This window comes from Ruditapes philippinarum, unplaced genomic scaffold (genome assembly GCF_026571515.1).
Source record: "Ruditapes philippinarum isolate M1 unplaced genomic scaffold, ASM2657151v2 ctg1765_1_1_1_1, whole genome shotgun sequence".
Lineage (NCBI taxonomy): Eukaryota > Metazoa > Mollusca > Bivalvia > Venerida > Veneridae > Ruditapes > Ruditapes philippinarum.
In genome coordinates, this window is record NW_026864712.1 from 19,011 (window position 1) to 39,907 (window position 20,897).

The window sequence follows — 20,897 nt, forward strand, 5'->3', positions numbered from 1 at the left end:
AATAGCAGATCTTAAGAGTTTATAATATGAAGCCTTTTAAAAGCTTCTTTCCACATACAATGTAGAATTTGCCTAAAAGAAGTCCATTTTAAACTCTATATCACAAATTCAGGGTAAGACCAAATTTGAAGAGGACCATGTTTAAATATTATAAACATCAAGTTTTAATTCCGTAATTAGTTTGTTATCACAGTCTTTAACCCTTGACATGTTGGAACAGAAAATGATCAGTTCTTGCCACAAGTATAGATCCAGGCCAGCCTGAACACATGTGCACTCAGTTCAGGTTTTGTACTGTGGACAGCTCAATTTTAGTACCTGTATATTGATTGATTGATTGATTTGATTGACTTTTCCAAATACAAAGCAGGGCAAATCCATTACAGACATTCAGCAGTTTATTTTTCTAACTAACAGACAGACAGACAGGGGTATGTTTTTTCCAACAATGTTGACCATGCACTCTTCATTTGACCCTATAGCTAGTAAATTCAGTAAACTTTTGATCTACTTTTAAATCTTTATAAATGTTTATAATACTGCACGTTTGTAATGTCGCTTTTCATTGGATAATAGTGACGTTTATATAGTTTTATATACATGGCTGCTGTCGATTCATTAAAACATCTTACTTTTTTCTCTAAAAATAATGCTTGCTGTATTATAAATTCGTTATAAAGATTGTTGACATGTAATATGGCAGTATATAAACGGCTGTTTGCAATATAACCCTCCCCTAGCGGCTAAGGTTATATTTACAAATAGCGGTTTATATAGGGCCATATAACCTGTCAACAATCTTTATAACTAATAATATAACCAGTTGTTAAATGATCTTAAATAAGAATCCCTCTTAGGGCAACCATTAATTAAGACATTGCCTTAAGACAATATAGACATAATAAACTCGTAGGTTCGAATCCTGGTTCAGCCACTTTGTTTCTTTTAATTTTAAAATTGCCCATCTCTAATAATTCGTGCAAATCATTTTTTTTTTGTGTGTATACTATCTGTGTACTTTTATATTAACTACATCTGTAGTGTGTATGCGCTAAACAATATATGTTTGCATAATGTCACCATAATGAAACCATTGAAAAATTTGCGTTCTAGAGAAAAACTTGCGATTGGCCAACGTCAGTATGTCTGAGTACTTACGAAAAACATCTTGATTAAACAAAAGGAAACACCACACTACTTAAAAGTTATCCTAAAAGTAGATATATTAAAACAATTTCAAATTAATTCAATTCTTGCAATAATTATGTAAAAAAAAAAAACACACACAAGAAGTGTGACTTCATAACGCAGTGTTTGTTAGGAATCAAACCAGAGACCTTCAGATCAGTAGCCCGGCATCTATACAAAATTTAATATACCTCACCTTACTGACATGTGAAGATAACAAATATATCAATATATAAGTGTTTATTCAATGACCTTTATGAAAGTTAATGAAGATCAAGGACAATATTGTTGGACAATATTACCAACCAAAATATGCCCAGAAGTAAAAGATATTTTTTTTGGATATAGAATGTACAACTTCTGCAAATTTAATGTGAACTGGTCAGTGGGCTGAGGTAATTTAAAGGTATTCTAAGATTTTATGAACTTCCTAGAAGGACAAAGTACATGTAATTGATATTATAACTGAAATTGAAAGGTATAACAAGTAGAAATTGATTTATCAGCACCCATCAATTTTAAGCTGTGGTCTCACTTACTCCTGGCAGAGCCCAGGACCAACCCGGTAAGTTACCAGGATGATCCGGGACTATCAGTGGTGAAATTATTGTTGCGGTCACACTAATCCTGGCAGCACTACGGTAATTCCCAACCAACCAACCAGGATGCGTTCCGGACCATCAAGGCAGAGCCCAGGTGAGGCTACGGTTAATGCAGGTACTTCCCCGGTCAATCCAGGCAGACCCCTGGTAGATTTCAAATGCAAAAAATGATAACATTGATACAAATTTTTATTTAACATAATATCTATTGTTCCAGAACAGTAATTCATGATGATTTTCTTAAAAATCCTTATGCAATACTGGATAGAAGGGAAATGGGAAGGGTTTTAATACAAACAAGTGCAATCATCGCAAATTGTTGTGATTCTTTTGAAATGAACTGGGCTTTGCCGGGGCTCTACCTGGATCAACCGTAGCTCCATCGTCATCCTCCGGGGCTCTGCCGGCATTTACCGGGGCTCTGCCAGCATTCACCGGGGCTCTACCGTAGCTCTACTGGCTATATCATACCCCGGATCATCCCCGGTTTGTGCCGGCAGAGCTATGGTGCTTCCCCGGTGTAACCCTGGTCGTTCCCGGCAGAGCTTAGGATGAAGCCTGCAAAGCTTTACTTCCCGGATCATCCCAGACCACCCTGGTGATATTAAATATTTTATTCCATCTAGGGTCGAATCCTGGATGTTCCTGGATCATCCCAAACGTTGCCAGCAGAGTTACAGATGTACCCCAATTGTTCCAAGTAGAGCCCCGGATCACACCGAACGTCTACCGGGGCTCTGCTAGGATGTCATTGAGACGGTAGCTTTAAGTCAAGACACATTATGAGGACCTTGTATTCACAGTTGTTATGGTGTCTCTGTCATATTTCCAAACAAATATTTTTCAAATGCTACAGCTGAAACTGTAAACCTGCTAATGGTGTCACACATTCTATCATGCAACCAGTAAAGATCAGAGCCAGCGTAATTATCCTTTAAAACATTTTGAAATCTAAAAAATTTTGAATGATTTTGCTAAAATTGAAGATCTTAATTTTATAATATCAATTGGGGTAAGGATTAAATGCCCAGCAGCTGAAAGGGTGGCTAAACCTTACTTTTTATTTTGAAATACATGTACATGTGTCTAAGATAGCATTTATACCATTCTATAGAATAGCATATAAATTTATAATTTAAACCATCAAAAATAATTTTAGCTTATCCCTTAATATATTTCTAAATAAAGTGGTATATGCTATATTATTCTCTATTGAGGACATTCATTCTCTTCAAACTTATCACTGATTATTCTTACATTCATTTTTTTCATCATTTAAAAATGACTTGCACTTATTTTATAATCTTATTTTATAATGGCTACATATATTTTATGTGATTTAGAAGTAATGTTTTATTTTATAAAATTATCAAATCTTACAAAAAAGATATGAGTTTGAGATACTTCCGTTTTGCACAAAGAAAATAATAAAATTTGCTCAAAATTTGTGCGGAAAACAGTTGTAACTTGAGATACTACCCTTTTGCACAAAAAATATATAACAAATTATCAAAATTTTATTTGTAAAACGGTTGTAACTTGAACTTATTCAAATATCTTTTTTCAAAAATAATTTGCTTCTTTTTTATTATTTTGTTTCTAATTCCTTAACTTAAATGTATATATTTTCCTAAAATAAAACATTTTTATTCATTAACAAAAGTTTAAAAATTTTTTTTCATGCTCCTGTAAAATTTGCTGAAATTGAGTTACAACCGTTTTGCGCTAAGCCCGCGATATGTATATACATAATATTATAGTACATGTCATAATCTAATAATTCTGTATCTGATATATGTTTAAATCATTATTTTAAAGTATTTAAACAATGTTGAACTAACAGCATTATAATTATGGCATCACTAATATTGAAGGTTTTATGGTAAGAATTGATTTTCTGTATATTTAATGTCATTATAAGAAACATGACAGGTTGTTCAAATTCATCTTTAGTTATATAGTTTATACATTTATGTAATGTGTTTTATAATATTGTATGACAAATATTTGTATTTATAATGTACTAGCTAGCTAGAAAAACAGGTTAAAATTTTTGTTTCAATCTATTGATATAAGTAACATGATTGAATTTCATGGCACTAAAATGATGTACATGTATATAATCATATACAGATAATGTAACTATAAAACATAATAATATGAGGGATAAAGAAGCCCTGCCCTGTTTTTGTTTTGGGTCCTCCAGGGCTCCTTGTTGCTGGTTCTTGTTGCAGGGTCGTTTTGGGTTGTGTTTATTGAATGCTGCTTTTCCTTGTTGATCTTGTTTATCGTATTTTAAATTAGAAACTTATTTTTAGTGAGTTTCCTATGGGTGGTTGCCACTTAGCTTAATAGGTAAGGCATCAGATTAATAATCCATGGGTCACTGTTCTGATCCTCACATGAGCAAAAGTTCTCTGTGACAACTGAACTGTAACATGGACATTATGGTCATTTGTCTCTCATTGTTGATTCAGAAGTACGTAGTCAGTCACTTTTAGAGAAATTGGTATTTACTGGTTAGTTATCCAGGCAAGACAACAAATTATATCAATGCATGTTATACAATTACTTTAGCTAATTTTTTTACAAATTTTTGTGACAGTTACAGCTAAATTTTGGAGAAAAGTATTTTTTATTGGCAAAATAATTGTAATAAATATTTCTGTATATTTTTTTGTAGACTTGATTTTTTTCATGAAAGCTTATTCTGTGTGTTTGGTACAAGTCATACAAGATATTGTATCAGTGGGATGATAACAGACTCATTGGATAAAATATGGTATACAATATCCTGTTAGGTTGCCAATAGGATTTCTAGTACTGTTATTTTTGAAAAAATATTCTCTTATAACATATCATTCTCTTTGTAAACAAATTTATTTTCTCTAACCTGATTTAGTATCATATTGTATTTTATGTTATCATGACCAATGAAATATACAATGTCATATATTTTGTTTATCTATTTGCATGGCGATGTACTTATAAGGAAAAACACTGTTCTGTTCAATCAAATTAGTTGTTTTAGGGTCAATCAGGGTAACTGCTGTGTACATTCCTGTATTTTCAAAATTAATGCTGGCAATTCATTATTAGTAAACCTCTGGTCAATGAATAATCTCTCATGACTACTGTTCAGTAAAAATACAAGTCTTTAAAATTATTTTGTTATGTAACATGTGTGAACATTTATGATGACATGCATTTTTTTTTGTCATGTCTTCTTGTGTAATAGGATGGATATGGGATGTTTATATTATCATGCTATTGTGTTAATTATCCGTTTGCACTGTCCACAATATTTATCCATTTTTTTTTAGAATTGTTCAGTTGATACAATATTATACATGTAGTTAAATTTAGATTAACTTATTTACTTTATATCAAGATTTTCTAACCATATTTATTTTCCTTTTTATACTGACTTGATAAAATGTTTATACCAGATTTTATTTTATATAAATAAGTAATTTCACATTTTTTTATATGGAAGACGGACATAACCCAACACGTCAAAACCCCACACCTCAAAATTTTATATAGAGTGGACAAAACCCCACACCTTAAATTTTACAAAGTGGACATTTTGTCCTACATTCTTTTTATATAAATATTCATAACCACTATTTTTTGTCCTACAAAAATTATTTATTCCAGGTTGAACAATGTTGTTGTGTTTTTTATGGTTTTGTTGTTTTGTTTGGGGGGGGGGGGTCTTTTTTGTCTTGGGCTTAATCAGGTTTTTGATTGAGAGTATAAAAACAAGTATATTTGTAGATGTTAGAAGTTTTCTATTTATAGAAGTGATGGTGTTATTGTAAACATGTCATTTTGTCAGGAAAAAAGTGCGTGTATGTCCCATGGCACTGGTGGTAAAGTAATAAAATTCTTGTGAATAATGTTAACAATTAATTTTGTATTTACTTTTTTCTATACAGGCAAGTATATCTTATTAATGATACAGGTATTTGCCACTTAATTGTCAGAGGAATTATATTAGAAGCTAGAATTGTCATAAATGTTCTCATAGTGCTATAGATCCACAAATCCATCATTTCTGTTCATAATATTGTAAGAATTTTCCTTTAAAAAAATATTTCTTTCATTTTTGTTAGAATATTTACATATTTTCTATATTACAATACTCATAATTTTATGTGATAAGCATGAACATCTAACAAAGTACATGTAGTACAGTGAAACCTTCTTATACATTTTGGTGATACATGTATATTCTTTTGTTGTTTGTTATATTTTTAAGTTCTTTCATATTTGATTTACAAGAGTTTTGACATTTTGAAAATGTGTCTTTCTTTTTTTATGTTTTTGAAATACTTTCAATTTTCTTTACAATTTGCTAACAATCATCTGTTGTAAAATTTCTTTAGAATATTACAATAAATATTACATACATATACTCTCAGTTTTTGTTTGTTACTCAGAAATAAATTTAAGATATGAGCATTTTATTGGGAGATACTGTTTTTGGAGTGTACATTATAAGAGATGAGTGAGTGAAGATACTGATGTAACCATTTTGAGCACAGCTATTCGAAGAATATGTTCACTCGGGAGTTGGCGTCACACTTAAGTTAACTTTTTTGCATGCAAGTCAAGTTCAAGTTTACTTGAAAACTACTGAACATAATGGGTTGTAGCTTCACACTCTTATTTGAGAGCATAAGAGGTCACTGTCTAAGGCCCATAACTCTTACATGGATTTTAACAGAATTATGGTCCATTTTGAACTTAAACTTCTACAAGTATCCAGGTTTTTGTTTTACTATCAAGCACTAAGGATAATGGAGCACATTGTCCTACTGACAGCTCTTGTTCTTGTTATGTAGTTAACAATATAATATATACTGAATAGTTTATCCTCTGCATAAACCAGCACGTCTATCACCAGTTGTACTGTGATAAAGCCAACTACTCTGCCTTTTTTGATAAATTACCAAGAAACAGATGATGTGACCATAAGTTTTCCCCTACTAAAACTTGACAAATGATCATAACAAGAAACATGGCAATGCCATAAAACCAGGTTTTCAATTATCACCATTGTAGATAAATATGTTGTATTTGAAATACAAATACAGGCAACAAACAATGTAACTATGTGCAATGTAAAACATGAATAATGTAGGAGGAATTGCCACAGAAGAAGTGTTCACTATATATTCTGTATAAGGAAAAAAAAACAGGGCCATTATTAGGTCAAAAATTATCCAATCACAAAATGCGCCAGTGCACTTGATGACAAAGCTTCTGTGAAAGTTTGATCAAAATCTGTTGAGAAATGTAGGACGAGTTCAGCACAGAAAAAATTGTTCACTATATATTGATTATTCTGTATAAGGAAAAAAAACAAAGGACCATAATTAGGTCAAATATTATCCAATCACAAAACCCCGACAATATGTGCCAGGGAACTTGATGACTAAGCTTCCAAGAAAATTTGGTCAAAATCTGTTGAGAAATGTAAAAGGAGTTGCGCACGAAAGAAATTGTTCACTATATATTCTATATAAGGAAAAAAAAAGGGCCATAATTAGGTCAAATATTATCCAATCACAAAACCCCGACAATATGTGCCTGGGCACTTGATAACAAAGCTTCTGTGAAAGTTTGGTCAAAATCTGTTGAGAAATGTAGGAGGAGTTCAGCACAGAAGAAATTGTTCACTATATATTCTATATAAGGAAAAAAAACAAAAGGCCATTATTAGGTCAAATATTATCCAATCACAAAACCCCGACAATATGCCCCAGGGCACTTGATGACAAAGCTTCTGTGAAAGTTTGGTCAAAATCCGTTGAGAAAATTGTAGGAGTTCAGCACAGAAGAAATTGTTCACTATATTCTATATAAGGAAAAAAAACAAAGGGCCATAATTAGGTCAAATATTATCCATTCACAAAACCCTGACAATATGCCCCAGGGCACTTGATGACAAAGCTTCTGTGAAAGTTTGGTCAAAATCCGTTGAGAAATGTAGGAGGAGTTGCGCACAAAAGAAATTGTTTACGCCCGCCCGGCCCGCCCGCCGACATACCTCAATCTAATCTTCGGAAAACCTGGTTAATAAAATATACAAATATGAAAGGACTACTGAAATAGATACAGTTCACTATGGTTAAGTTGAGAAGCCGCTCATACTGGAGCCATTTGAGTCCTCGGCACTGTAAATTATTTTTCAAGGAACTTTTTATTTCCTGTCATTTGTCCAAATTTTATTGGTTGGAGTGATTTGTGGGAAATAAGAACTGTTTTTATTGTCCTGGAACTGGAAGCTCAGAATGTACACTGGCCAATGACAATCCTGAGATTTGAAACTGAACATTTCTCAACTGACTTAAGTTCAGATATCAATTTATTTCTTGCATGTAGATCTGATTACCACCCTATTTTTAACACCTTCATTGTGATTCGGATTTCACAAGAAAGCTATTTTTTATTATTTATTTTTTGCCATGCAATCAAACAGGTCTTTACAGATAGGCAATAGATGAAGTATCAAAATATCGTTGTCTGTGGAAGTAAAACAAAATTTTTGTATTTTGTTTGAATAAAATGTTTGAAGTAATTTGAAACAAATGCACTGTAAATCAAAGATTTTTAGTGGGCAAGATTGTTTTGCCACTTTACCTGACAGCTATATAGACAACATCATGTTTTTTATCTAAATAATGAAAATTACCTGCTCAATTTGATTTTCTATCTGTTAAAATTAGCAACCACATCGCTTTTAAAATAATGTAAGCTCACCAACAATTGTTTGTTTGAAAGATCACGACAAGGTGACAACCGATAGGTGATAGTCAGATCCTAATATGTATGTTATTTTGGAGCTGATTTTAATCAGATTGATACATTTCTAAGCAAGACAATAATATTTACAAATAACTTTAATCCACTTTTAAAGTATAAATAAGATTCAGATATGTACATACAAAATTGCAAAAAAAACCAAATCTTCAGATGCATGGAATATCAACAAAGTAATTTAGATTCTTTTAAGAATCACTTTCACAGTCATACTGCTCACTTTGTTTCAGTTTTTAAGCTTCATGTGTTACTTCTAAATCTTTGAGGAACCAGTCACTATATAGCACATTCTATCCTTAATCCGTAACTTATTTCATGTATAAGTTATTGGTGTCAAAAATTTATCTCCAGACAAATACTTAATGCAAAAACATCATTTTGACTTAATGTTTGTACACACATGAATACTGCTATTGTACATGATCTTTCCCTTGGTTTTAATGTAGAAAAATCTTGCTTTAGGGCGAGTCACTTAAAACACAGTTTGTAAAGCCTGTGACTTAAAAGTAAAACTATTTCACAACAATTCTCCCTACATATGTCACTTTTTGTATTATAATGTGCTAAATCTCATATCTTCAAGTCAATGCCATTCCGTTAGCTTCCATGTCAACCTGAAATCAGAAAATATCATAGACGTGAAAAACAACATCTTGTTTTCCTGATTCTAGTTTAATACATGTTAATACTTTGATTGATTAAAAGCTGTTCCTTGTTAATTCCTGTAGCCCTATTATAGACAAAATCTTCCCATAGTAAGCCACCTGGTCCTTTTTAACAAAGTTTATCAACCTCCAATGTACCCCTCTGTATTTGCAAACTCCTTGATAAATAGGGATCTAACCCCTTGAATAGTTGAAGTGCAAAGCGATAGTTATTTATTAACTGTTTCCAGACTGGTGCTTTTTCAGAAAGAGATAAAAATTTAATAGACTAAGTAATTTGTTGAAAAAACATCAACTGAATCTTCCTTTTAACAAAATTTTGATGAGACAAGTCAAACAACAGTTGAGATTGTTTCACCTGTGTTGTATTTTGAGTCTATTTATTAATATGTACACAGAGCGTGCACTTGTTATATAAGACAGACAAGTTGCTAGTTTCATCGTTTAACAACCACTGAATGTTCTAGGTGTATGAGTGATGGGAAGATAATAGATTACAATATTCGATAGTATTAAAATTAAACTTATACAATATACAACAACCAGATTATCATGATCATCAGAATTATGTATAATGACCTTTACATAATGAAATCTGAAAATTCTGGAATTGTTTTCATGCAACGTCCAGAAGTTTTCAGACGTAATGAATGTTTCTAAGATCTTCAATAATCTCTAGAAGTTACTTAAGCATGAACACATTTAAATGCAGACAAATTTGATGTGAGTTAAAATAATAATTAAGTACAAAAGATTGTAACAGGCACTTGCCTTTAAAAGGCATTTAAGATTTAACTTTTCATTGACCCTATGAACTGACCACTATGAGCCTGACTACTAAACAACATTAAATTACATTGTATGAGAACACTATTTAGCTAGTTTACAGAAATTCCGTGGTTCAATCTACAAGCATTTTTTTTAATTACTCATTGATTAGCCCTTACCAATCCTGAAAAGACGCCTGCCATATGACGACAGTTTCACTGTGACATAAAACCCAGTAAATATACCAACCTCCTCTGTGACATAAAACCCAATAAATATACCATCCTCCTCTGTGACATAAAACCCAGTAAATATACCAACCTTCTCTGTGACATAAAACCCAGTAAATATACCAACCTCCTCTGTGACATAAAACCCAGTAAATATACCAACCTCCACTGTGACATATAGCCCAGTAAATATACCAACCTCCTCTGTGACATAAAGCCCAGTAAATATACTAACCTCCTCTGTGACATAAAACCCAGTAAATATACCAACCTCCTCTGTGACATAAAACACAGTAAATATACCAACCTCATCTGTGACATAAAACACATTTAATATACCAACCTCCTCTGGTGAATCCCTGTCATCAATCATGTCTGTATCAAGTTCGTCATCATTTGTATCACTCTCATCATCGTCATCTTCACCATCATCATCGTCTTCATCTTCTTCCTCATCAAAATGCTGAATGAAAAAAACAATACAAGTTATTTACTTGCAAAATATTTTTACTAAAACCTTATGTTTTGATCACCATTATCATATATGATTACACTATTTTAGTGAATACTGGCATATAAAAACAAAGGGGGTTTAAAGGACAAGTGGCAAAGTGGTTATCATGTTTGCCTCTCAACCCATGGATCACAGGTTTAAGATATAATAGGGTCATAAGATGGTCTCATCACATGGTAGCACTGCTGATTAGTTCTTGGAAGCAAAATGGAGAGTGATTTGTATAAGCTCTAAACTTGCAATAATATTAAGCTAGATTAAATATGTTTAAACTGAGTGAAGTTTTCACTTTCCTGTGAGTATCTTTTTAAAGTTGATCTTCTTTTAATTCACATTACAGATCCTGTAACTCATTTTCTTTATGGTTTTATATCATAAATCTGATACTCATGAAAATGAAGATTTATCAATATGGTAAGTTCAAAAAGCATTCATATTTGTAAAGATATTACCGAATTTGCATTTTATGTTAATAAAGGAAGGTAATCAGAAATCTATTTCCGATAAAGTCTAAGCAAAATTTTTCAATAAGAAATAAATGCACAGATTTTAATGACTACTTTAATAATGCAAATAAACATTTGTAGTACACATTTAACATTTTTGGATGTTTGGAAATTGTTTTAGAAGAATAATTATATACATATATAAAAATTCCAGTGAATAGTTGATACACAGCTCAATCGGTTACAGCCCAAGACATCTTGACATTGTGAGTTCGATTCCGGGCTAGCCAACTAAAATTACTATTCAGTCTTTTGGATGAGACTTTTAAATCAAGGTCCCGTGTATGAGTGCTTAAACACTTGGCATGTTTAAGAACAAGGAGAAGCTTCTGGATTTGGGGCATTTTTCTGTATCTGTAGCTTACACTACTGATCCTCCAAATAATAAAATGACTAATACTCTTCAGGAGGACTCGCCAATATGGGCAACCGGTAACGAGTATAAATAAACTCAAATACACACTTGTTACATCCTTAATTACAACATACAGGATCTTTAAAGTGACATCTATACATGCTTATATATCACATTGCCAAATAGACATTATCTGGAACTCACCAAATTTGGGTCTTTCTTAGCTAATCTGTAGGTACAAACCAACTTTTACTGTTTTAGCTTCACAGTGCACTACTCGTCACAATTATAAGATTAGTCAACCTGTTTCAGTTATTTTCGAAGCTATAACTGTAATTTAAGTTTATTTGTACCATTGTAAAAAATTTATTAGCTGGTAAAACCCCAAATATTCTTAATACCAGAGTTAGTCTATTATACAGTATTTTCTATGTATTGATATTATTTTTCCATTCACTCTGTAATGAAGCTTACCTTGTGGTTTGTTTAATTCATATAAAACGTAAATTTATAATCTATAATTGATTTTATATTAAAACATTGACATGTAGTGATGTACTTGCCTCTGAGGCTGTTTTTCCAATTGGCACTGTGTGTTCATCTTTCTTTGAAATACTATCCACCTGGAAAATAACAGTAAAGTATCTTGATTAAATTTTCCTCACTGCTAAAGTCAGTTTTTTTTTTACACTTAAAGGGGGATGGTGGCAAGGTCCATGGAGAGGGGAAAATTATGTTGCAGAAAGGAAAAAGCGAAAAATTATAAAACTTTTGACACATTTCTGTTTTGCTTTTTAACAAATTAAAATTAAGTAATGTCAATTTATTGCACGGCAGCACCATTATGAAAATGTGTAGTCAAGAGAATCTCTCTTCTATAGAGATTCGAACAAAAGACTTCTGGATTAGGAGTACTATGCTCTATCCCTACATAAATTTTAAACACCTTGGTTATATAAATTGGCTGATTTTGTATAGGGTCAATATATCTGCAAATGAAGAATTACAATCATCCTGGCCCCATGTCGATCCAACCTCAAAATTGTCAATCCAGCACCACAATACTTCTGGTGAGTTTCCTTGTGCAAGAAACTTTACACTCATTGCTAAGTACTGGTTAGTTTCAAGAACAGATTAAAGTGTTTCAATAAGTTTATAGCTTCCAACACATACTAAAATGAACTTGTATAAACTAAACTAATAAGTTAAACCATTGTTTTGGAGTTTAAATATAAATTTATGCAATTTCAGACTATTATATTCTGCTCCTTTCCTAAGACCACTGACACCACCTACATGTACCGCCTGCAGCTGACCTGCTCCCTACCCCACAGCTGTTCAGTGCAGCAATAGCTTTGGCTTGCCTGGCTATTGATTACAAGTGTATATTTAAAAGGAAAACATTAATATAAACAATGAAACGATTGCACCTGAATGGCTCCAAAGTTGTCAGTATTCCGATAACATAACAATCACATCTTTTCTTAAGGAGTTTTTAAGGTGTTCACTGTTCAGATTGAAAATGCAAGCAGTGCATGAGATACAGTATGAACTATTCAATGAAACTTTAAAAGGCAAATTTATGTTAAACAAGATATGTTTGTAAAACATGTATGCCCCCTATCAGCAGCCAATTAGTCATGTGATAAGGTTATTATGCATGACTTCTGACCCAGTGATCAAACAATTAATAAGGGTTATAAAGTATCTACTGGTCATGACCTTGACCTTTGACCTCTTGACCCAAAAATCAATAGGGGTCACAGGGCTCATCCTGGGGGGAAATTTTAGGGAGAAGTGACGACCTCGCGAAAATTAGGGAGAAGGGAAACAACCCAATGTGTATGCATTAACATGCATGGCTATACATCCTTTAATTATAATATAAACACAATTAACATCACTTATAATATTTCTCCAGTTTATTAATTAATAGTAGATTAATTCATGGTAGTATAAATTAAAAGTAGATTAATTATTTAGTAGTAGTAGATCTGGCAATGGCATCTAAATGTTTTTGAGCTGCAAATATGAACATAAAAAATTATTTTTGATATCTATTGATCAGCTATTTATAAGCTTTCTCTAAATATGTGTTTATATATTTTCATGTACATTAATTTTGTTGATAATAATGTGTAAGAAAAGATATGATGATAAAATCAATTTCATATTTTTTACTTTTAATACTTTCCTCACCTTTAAAAGAAGATGAAGTCACATTGGATATTGACTAATAATATCTGTTCTATTCTGTTCTGGTAACAGAAATTTCTTACAATGTACAGAATGTTGTAATGTCACGATTATATGCATATAATTATGCTTATAAAACAATTTTCAAACATCAAAGAATATGAAAAATGTGTACTGCAAACATTTGTGCACATTATATTTGATCACTAAAATTACATACATTCATTTCTTATTGAAAAATTTGACTGAGAAATTGTAGAAAATTAATTTCTAATTACCTCCCTTTATTTTCATGAAACGTTAAATTCAGTAATATCTTTATAAATAATGCTTTTTAAAATTTACAATATTGATAAATCTTAATCTGAGCGTCATATTTTCGACATTAAAACAAATATATATATATTGAAACAATAAGAACACTTCTTTCCTGACAAATTTTGTTGTCATGATATACGACCGATATGTAGTTTAGCCGGGATGTCTTACCCACGTGCGTAAACTGTGTCAAATTGGGCATTTCTACAAAGAGAACAATGTCAAACACCCCCACTGTCTACAACATACCATTCGCAAGATTTTTGCGAATTGGCTTTCTTAAATTTTTGCGTAGGTGTAACTATCAGAATCAGTAACTTTCTTACTGCTCGCCTTGTAGCCATGACGTGAGCGACATAACAATTTACAGTAAAAATTGATGTTAACAGACTGAAACCATTCAAAACTATGATTAAGTTTTTAATCCGGTCGCTGATCATTAATAAAATTGATTATTTTTAATTGACTAACAGTTTTGTGATAGCCGTGAAAAATCCATTGCACATCGCCTTTACTCGGGTTAAAAACCCACCATCGAAGTGCATCGTGTATATCAATTAGGGAAGATTGCACGTGTTTAGATAATCGGGGAAAAAACAATGTATAATTATCGCCAAATCCCGTATTAAACTCGCAAAACTATATACCGTTTCGGGCCGATGCTCTCATTATTTACTGTTTAGAGTAGGCGGTCTATCGCTTCGCTTACAGGTAGAAGGGTAGTATAAAGCGACGCTCTGATTGGATAATGACAATTAGCGGTCGTCATATGGGCGGATACAATCTCTGCTCTTTACATCGCTAAGTAATTACTATTTGGGAATTAAGATTTTATCGGCGATGTTGACTTCTCTTTGATCAATCGGAAGAGCGAAATTGGAATATACACGGCGAAGTTTTCGCCTGAATCGCCCTTTCGGATGAGCCCTGGGTCATCTGCTGGTCACGACCAATCATCATACAAAGTTTGAAGTTCCTAGGCCTAGGCGTTTTTAGTAAATTGATCAGAAACCGTTTTTACCTACAAGGTCAATGTGACCTTGACCTTTGACCCCTTGACCCCAAAATCAATAGGGGTCATCTGCTGGTCATGACCAATCACCATGCCTAGGTTGAAGTTCCTAGGCCTAAGGGTTCTCTTATTATTGATCGGGAAACCGTTTTAACATACAAGGTCAATGTGACCTTGACCTTTGACCCCAAAATCAATAGGGGTCATCTGCTGGTCATGACCAATCACCATGCCAAGTTTTGAAGTTTCCTAGGCCGAAGCGTTCTTTAGTTATTGATCAGAAACCGTTTTTACTTACAAGGTCATTGTGACCCTTGACCTTTGACCCCTTAATCCCAAAATCAATAGGAGTAATCTGCTGGTCATGACAAATCACCATACCAAGTTTGAAGTTCCTAGGCCTAAGTGTTCTTGAGTTATTGATCAGAAACCGTTTTTACTTAAAAGGTCAATGTGACCTTGACCTTTGACCCCTTTCACCTAAAACTCAATAGGGGTCATCTGCTGGTCATGACCAATCATCACACAAAGGTTGAAGTTCCTAGGCCTAAGCGTTTTTAGTTAATTGATCGGAAACCGTTTCTACCTACAAGGTCAATGTGACCTTGACCTTTGACCCCTTGACCCCAAAATCAATAGAGGTCATCTACTGATCATGACCAATCACCATCTCAAGTTTGAAGTCCCTAGGCCTAAGGGTTCTTTCATTATTGATCGCGTAAACCGTTTTGCTTTCAAGGTCAATGTGACCTTGACCTTTGACCCCTTAACCCCAAAATCAATAGGGTCATCTGATTGGTCATAACCAATCACCATACCAAGTTTGAAGTTCCTAGGCCTTAAGGTTCTTTAGTTATTGATCGGAAACCGTTTTTTGCTTACAAGGTCAATGTGACCTTGACCTTTGACCCCTTGACCCCAAAATCAATAGGGGTCATCTACTGATCATGACCAATCACCATACCAAGTTTGAAGTTCCTAGGCCTTAAGGTTCTTTAGTTATTGATCGGAAACCGTTTTTGCTTTCAAGGTCAATGTGACCTTGACCTTTGACCCCAAAATCAATAGGGGTCATCTACTGGTCATGACAATCACTTATACCAAGTTTGAAGTTCCTAGGCCTTAAGGTTCTTTAGTTATTTGATCGGAAACCGTTTTTGCTTACAAGGTCAATTTGACCTTGACCTTTGACCCTTGACCCCAAAATCAATAGGGGTCATCTACTGATCATGACCAATCACCATACCAAGTTTGAAGTTCCTAGGCCTTAAGGTTCTTTAGTTATTGATCGGAAACCGTTTTTGCTTACAAGGTCAATGTGACCTTGACCTTTGACCCCTTGACCCCAAAATCAATAGGGGTCATCTACTGGTCATGACCAATCACCATACCAAGCTTGAAGTTCCTAGGCCTTAAGGTTCTTTAGTTATTGATCGGAAACCGTTTTTGCTTACAAGGTCAATTTGACCTTGACCTTTGACCCTTTGACCCCAAAATCAATAGGGGTCATCTACTGGTCATGACCAATCACCATACCAAGTTTGAAGTTCCTAGGCCTAAGGGTTCTTTAGTTATCACTCGGAAACCATTTGGTCTACGGACCGACGGACCGACAAGTGCAAAGCAATATACCCCCTTTTCTTCGAAATGGGGGCATAATAAACAAGAGCTGTCCGTAAGACAGCGCGCTCGACTTTTTTATTGCTTGCCAATAAAAAAAGTTTTTGCAGTAAAAGGCAATACAAGAATCTCTGTATTTTTAAAGTGAACAATGGCCATGAGCATTAAGATATTTAGTGAAGAATTATTTTACTGAATTGTGTGATACCCTTGAACACTGCAGCAAAGTTTGAAATGTTTAAGTCAAAAAGTGGACTGGTACTAAAAACTTAACCAAGATTCTAAGTCGATAAAAGGCCTTAATTTTTAAAACAAATCCTTGACAGAGTTACCTTCTCTTGCGTACAGATGGGGGTAATGATGTGAAATAGCATTATAAGTTTCAAAGCAATATCTCAAAGGGTTAAGGCAATAAGTGGATTTTACCCATATTCAATGTATTTTCTAAGTCAAAAAGGGGCATAATTCTGTCAAAAACCTTGACAGAGTTATGTCCTCTTGTCTGTTGATGAAGGTCGTGATGGTAAACAAGTATGGTCAGTTTCAAAGCAATACCTCCAATGGTTTTGAAATAAAGTGAGGTGGTACAAAAAACTTAACCAAGCTCAATACACTTTCTAAGTCAAACAAGAGCTGTCCGTAAGACAGCGCGCTCGACTTTTTTATTGCTTGCCAATAAAAAAAGTTTTTGCAGTAAAAGGCAATACAAGAATCCTGGACATGTTTGGGAATCATGATTGTAAACAAGTATTCCAACTTTCAAATTAATATCTCAAACAGTTCAGTCAAAAAGTGGACTGGTACTAAAAACTTAACCAAGATTCTAAGTCGATAAAAGGCCTTAATTTTTAAAACAAATCCTTGACAGAGTTACCTTCTCTTGCGTACAGATGGGGGTAATGATGTGAAATAGCATTAAAAGTTTCAAAGCAATATCTCAAAGGGTTAAGCAATAAGTGGATTTTTACCCATATTCAATGTATTTTCTAAGTCAAAAAAGGGGCATAATTCTGTCAAAAACCTTGACAGAGTTATGTCCTCTTGTCTGTTGATGAAGGTCGTGATGGTAAACAAGTATGGTCAGTTTCAAAGCAATACCTCCAATGGTTTTGAAATAAAGTGAGGTGGTACAAAAAACTTAACCAAGCTCAATACACTTTCTAAGTCAAAAAAGGGCCATAATTCTGTCAAAAACCTTGACAGAGTTATGTACTCTGTCTGTAGATGGAGGTTATGATGGTGAACAAGTTATGGTAAGTTTCAAAGCCATACTTGTAATACTTCTGAAATAAAGTGGGTGGTACGAAAAACTTAACCAAGGTGTGACACCGACGACCGACGCCGCGGGCGAGTAGGATAGCTCCCCTTTTCATAGAAAAGTCGAGCTAAAAAGGGCCATAATTCTGTCAAAAACCTTGACAGAGTTATGTACTCTTGTCTGTAGATGGAGGTTATGATGGTGAACAAGTATGGTAAGTTTCAAAGCCATACTTGTAATACTTCTGAAATAAAGTGGGGTGGTACGAAAAACTTAACCAAGGTGTGACGCCAACGCCGACGCCGGGGCGAGTAGGATAGCTCCCCTTTTCATAGAAAAGTCGAGCTAAAAATGAACAAAATTTTCTCCTACATAGGCTAAGCTTTCTATTAGGCAAAGCCTATGAACGGGGAAGTCAGTTAAAAAATCATTTATTTTTCTGTTTTAAATGTGTCATTCGGTTTTTCATGCACCACTTCCGTTTTCACTCGGAACACTCGATGAATATTATTAATCCGAAAAGTTGCGATTGTCCGTTATTGGAATACCTCACCTTTTATCATTGAGTTACATTGAAAATGGCGGCGCCCAACTAGAACTGACACTGAAAATTTCATAAATGGGTATAGAATTCTATATATTTTTTAATTGATTTTTATTTGCAATCCTTTTAAATATACACGTGTAGTCTATAGCCGGGCAAGCCAAAGCCCGGGCCCGACTTCCCCGTTTTAACAAACCAATTAAGTTGTTGCTACTTTAACGGTTGATGTTTTTAGAACCAATATTATGGGGAAGTCAAAGGCCGGGTCTGCAAAGCGGGACCCGGGCTTTGGCTTGCCTGGCTATAGACTACATGTGTATATTTAAAAGAAAATCAAATAAAAAACAATTAAAGAACACATAGAATTCTATACCTATCAATGAAAATTTCAGTGTCAGTTCTAGTCGGTCGGCGCCATTTTCAATGCAATTCAATGATAATAGGCAGGGTATTCCCATAACGGAACAAATCTCAACTTTTCGGATACATAATAATCGTCGAGTGTTCCGAGTGAAAACGGAAGCGGTGCATGAAATACCGAATGACACCTTTAAAACGGAAAATTGAAAGGATTTTTTCAATGACTACCCCGTTCATAGGCTTTGCCTAATTTTATATTACTATTTTTGGACCGATTTTTATTTAAAGGGCCGATTTGACCTTTTTGGGTCGATTTGACTTGGGCCGATTTGATTGTTTTGTATAGCATTTCGTAACAGCTAACGAAAAGGAAGCAATATATAATTTATTTCATACCCAAGACTGATACTCATCCTCTAGCTCAGATAATTCATTCTCATCGTCACAAAATTTGTCAACAGCAAACCAAAGTCGGTCAGTCGCTGAAGGGATCAATTTTGGAAATATGGGCGCAGCCATTTTGTTTTAGTAAATTTGTTGAGGCATAAGTTTCGAATGTTTTAATTTTAAATGGATATTATGTGAGACAAGCACATTATCACGTTATAAAAAATATTTATTGACGGTTAAATTTTATGTCTTGATTAATTTTTATTAGGTTTGTCCACAAAAAATATCAATTTTCTTACGTACGAATAGTTTAGTATATAAAATAATGATAGCTCTAGCTGAAATATTTACTTCCGGCAAAACAATTTCACGTGTTTTCTGTTTGGCAAAATTTAATAATAAAAAATGAGTGATAGAAATAGAAATAAACTTCCAAATAACTTACCACAGCTACAAAATCTGATAAAGCGGGATCCTGGATCATACAAAGATGAGGTATATTGTTTCACTAACAATATTCTCCTCCATAAATTTTATTATTCTAGTTTTTTTTTCAATGAATTATAGAAATTTTTTGTTAACTTTAAATACTGTAAACAGAAGAACAAGTAGCTTAAAGTGCTGGTGCGGTGTTGGTTGTTTTCACCTCGGATCATGGCAGTAAGCCACATTGAGTTTTCCACAGTACAGTTCAGCCACCTAATCGTTCCTGGTCTTGTAGTCCAATAGATTAGACGTTACAGGCTTGTTATAGTTTTATGTTGGTCAAGCCTGATGTCTAATAGTTATAGAACTGTCGCGATTGATTATAAAGGGATTGACAATACAAGCAATCGACTTACCTTCCACGTCTGGATCGTAGCCAAGCTAGGAATTGCCCTAATTCTTCTTGTTATATATTTACACACAAATATGGCGCCTAACTGTCAGCCTAAACACACTAAGTTCCGGTTGGTCCGGAACCTTCCGTTAACTTCCGTCAACTTCCCGTAACCAGTACCATACGGTACTACACTCCTCCCCGTCCTATTCTTTAGGAGGGGTCTGTGGCTCAAGGAAGTTAACCAAGCACTGACGCCTCTCTAGTCCAAGGGCAGACTAGAGCTTCCCGCGTTTCATACCGGTACTGGTACTTGACCATGATGCCAGAGGGCTGGACAACATGGCCCACTTGACTGAACCGTACCATTTCAGCCAAGCCTCAAACCCAGACACTCAATGGCTGTCAGACACTTTAGGAAAGCTAAGGAGTTGGGACTCCTTAGCTGACAAGCTGAACATGGCTTTCAGATTGTCTTCCTGCGGTGTCTTTCCAGCATGGATATCAATGACAGTAGACAGCGCCACTGCCAACAAAACTGTCACAGCATTACCTTTTACCTTTGGGGTGAGATCTTTGGGCAAGGGTACCCTAAGAACCTCACAGAACTCCTTCGCTGCTTTCCTGTGATTACTGGTGCAAGTTTCCTGAGAAACCGGAACACCAGCACACTCCAGGTAAGTTACAAGGTCAAACAAAGTGCTATTAGACCCCAATAAC

General features: G+C 34.2%; 2 protein-coding genes across 2 annotated transcripts in view; one reads left to right on the forward strand and one right to left on the reverse strand.

Moving 5' to 3' along the window:
* Positions 1-8,826: 8,826 nt before the first annotated feature.
* On the reverse strand, positions 8,827-19,522 carry LOC132726599 (anaphase-promoting complex subunit 15-like). Its single transcript, XM_060711935.1, has 4 exons — positions 19,364-19,522; positions 12,223-12,282; positions 10,628-10,747; positions 8,827-9,235 (listed from the first exon to the last, which is right to left on the reverse strand). The coding sequence occupies exons 1-4, from the start codon at positions 19,484-19,486 to the stop codon at positions 9,200-9,202; spliced, it is 339 nt and encodes a 112-aa protein (XP_060567918.1). The 5' UTR covers positions 19,487-19,522; the 3' UTR covers positions 8,827-9,199.
* A 170-nt stretch (positions 19,523-19,692) lies between these two features.
* The window catches only part of LOC132726598 (protein SDA1 homolog), a 29,151-nt gene continuing 27,946 nt past the window's right edge, over positions 19,693-20,897 (forward strand). The window contains exon 1 of the mRNA XM_060711934.1: positions 19,693-19,852. Coding sequence (XP_060567917.1) covers positions 19,763-19,852 — 90 coding nt within the window. The 5' untranslated portion in view covers positions 19,693-19,762. The remainder of the gene's footprint in view (positions 19,853-20,897) is intronic.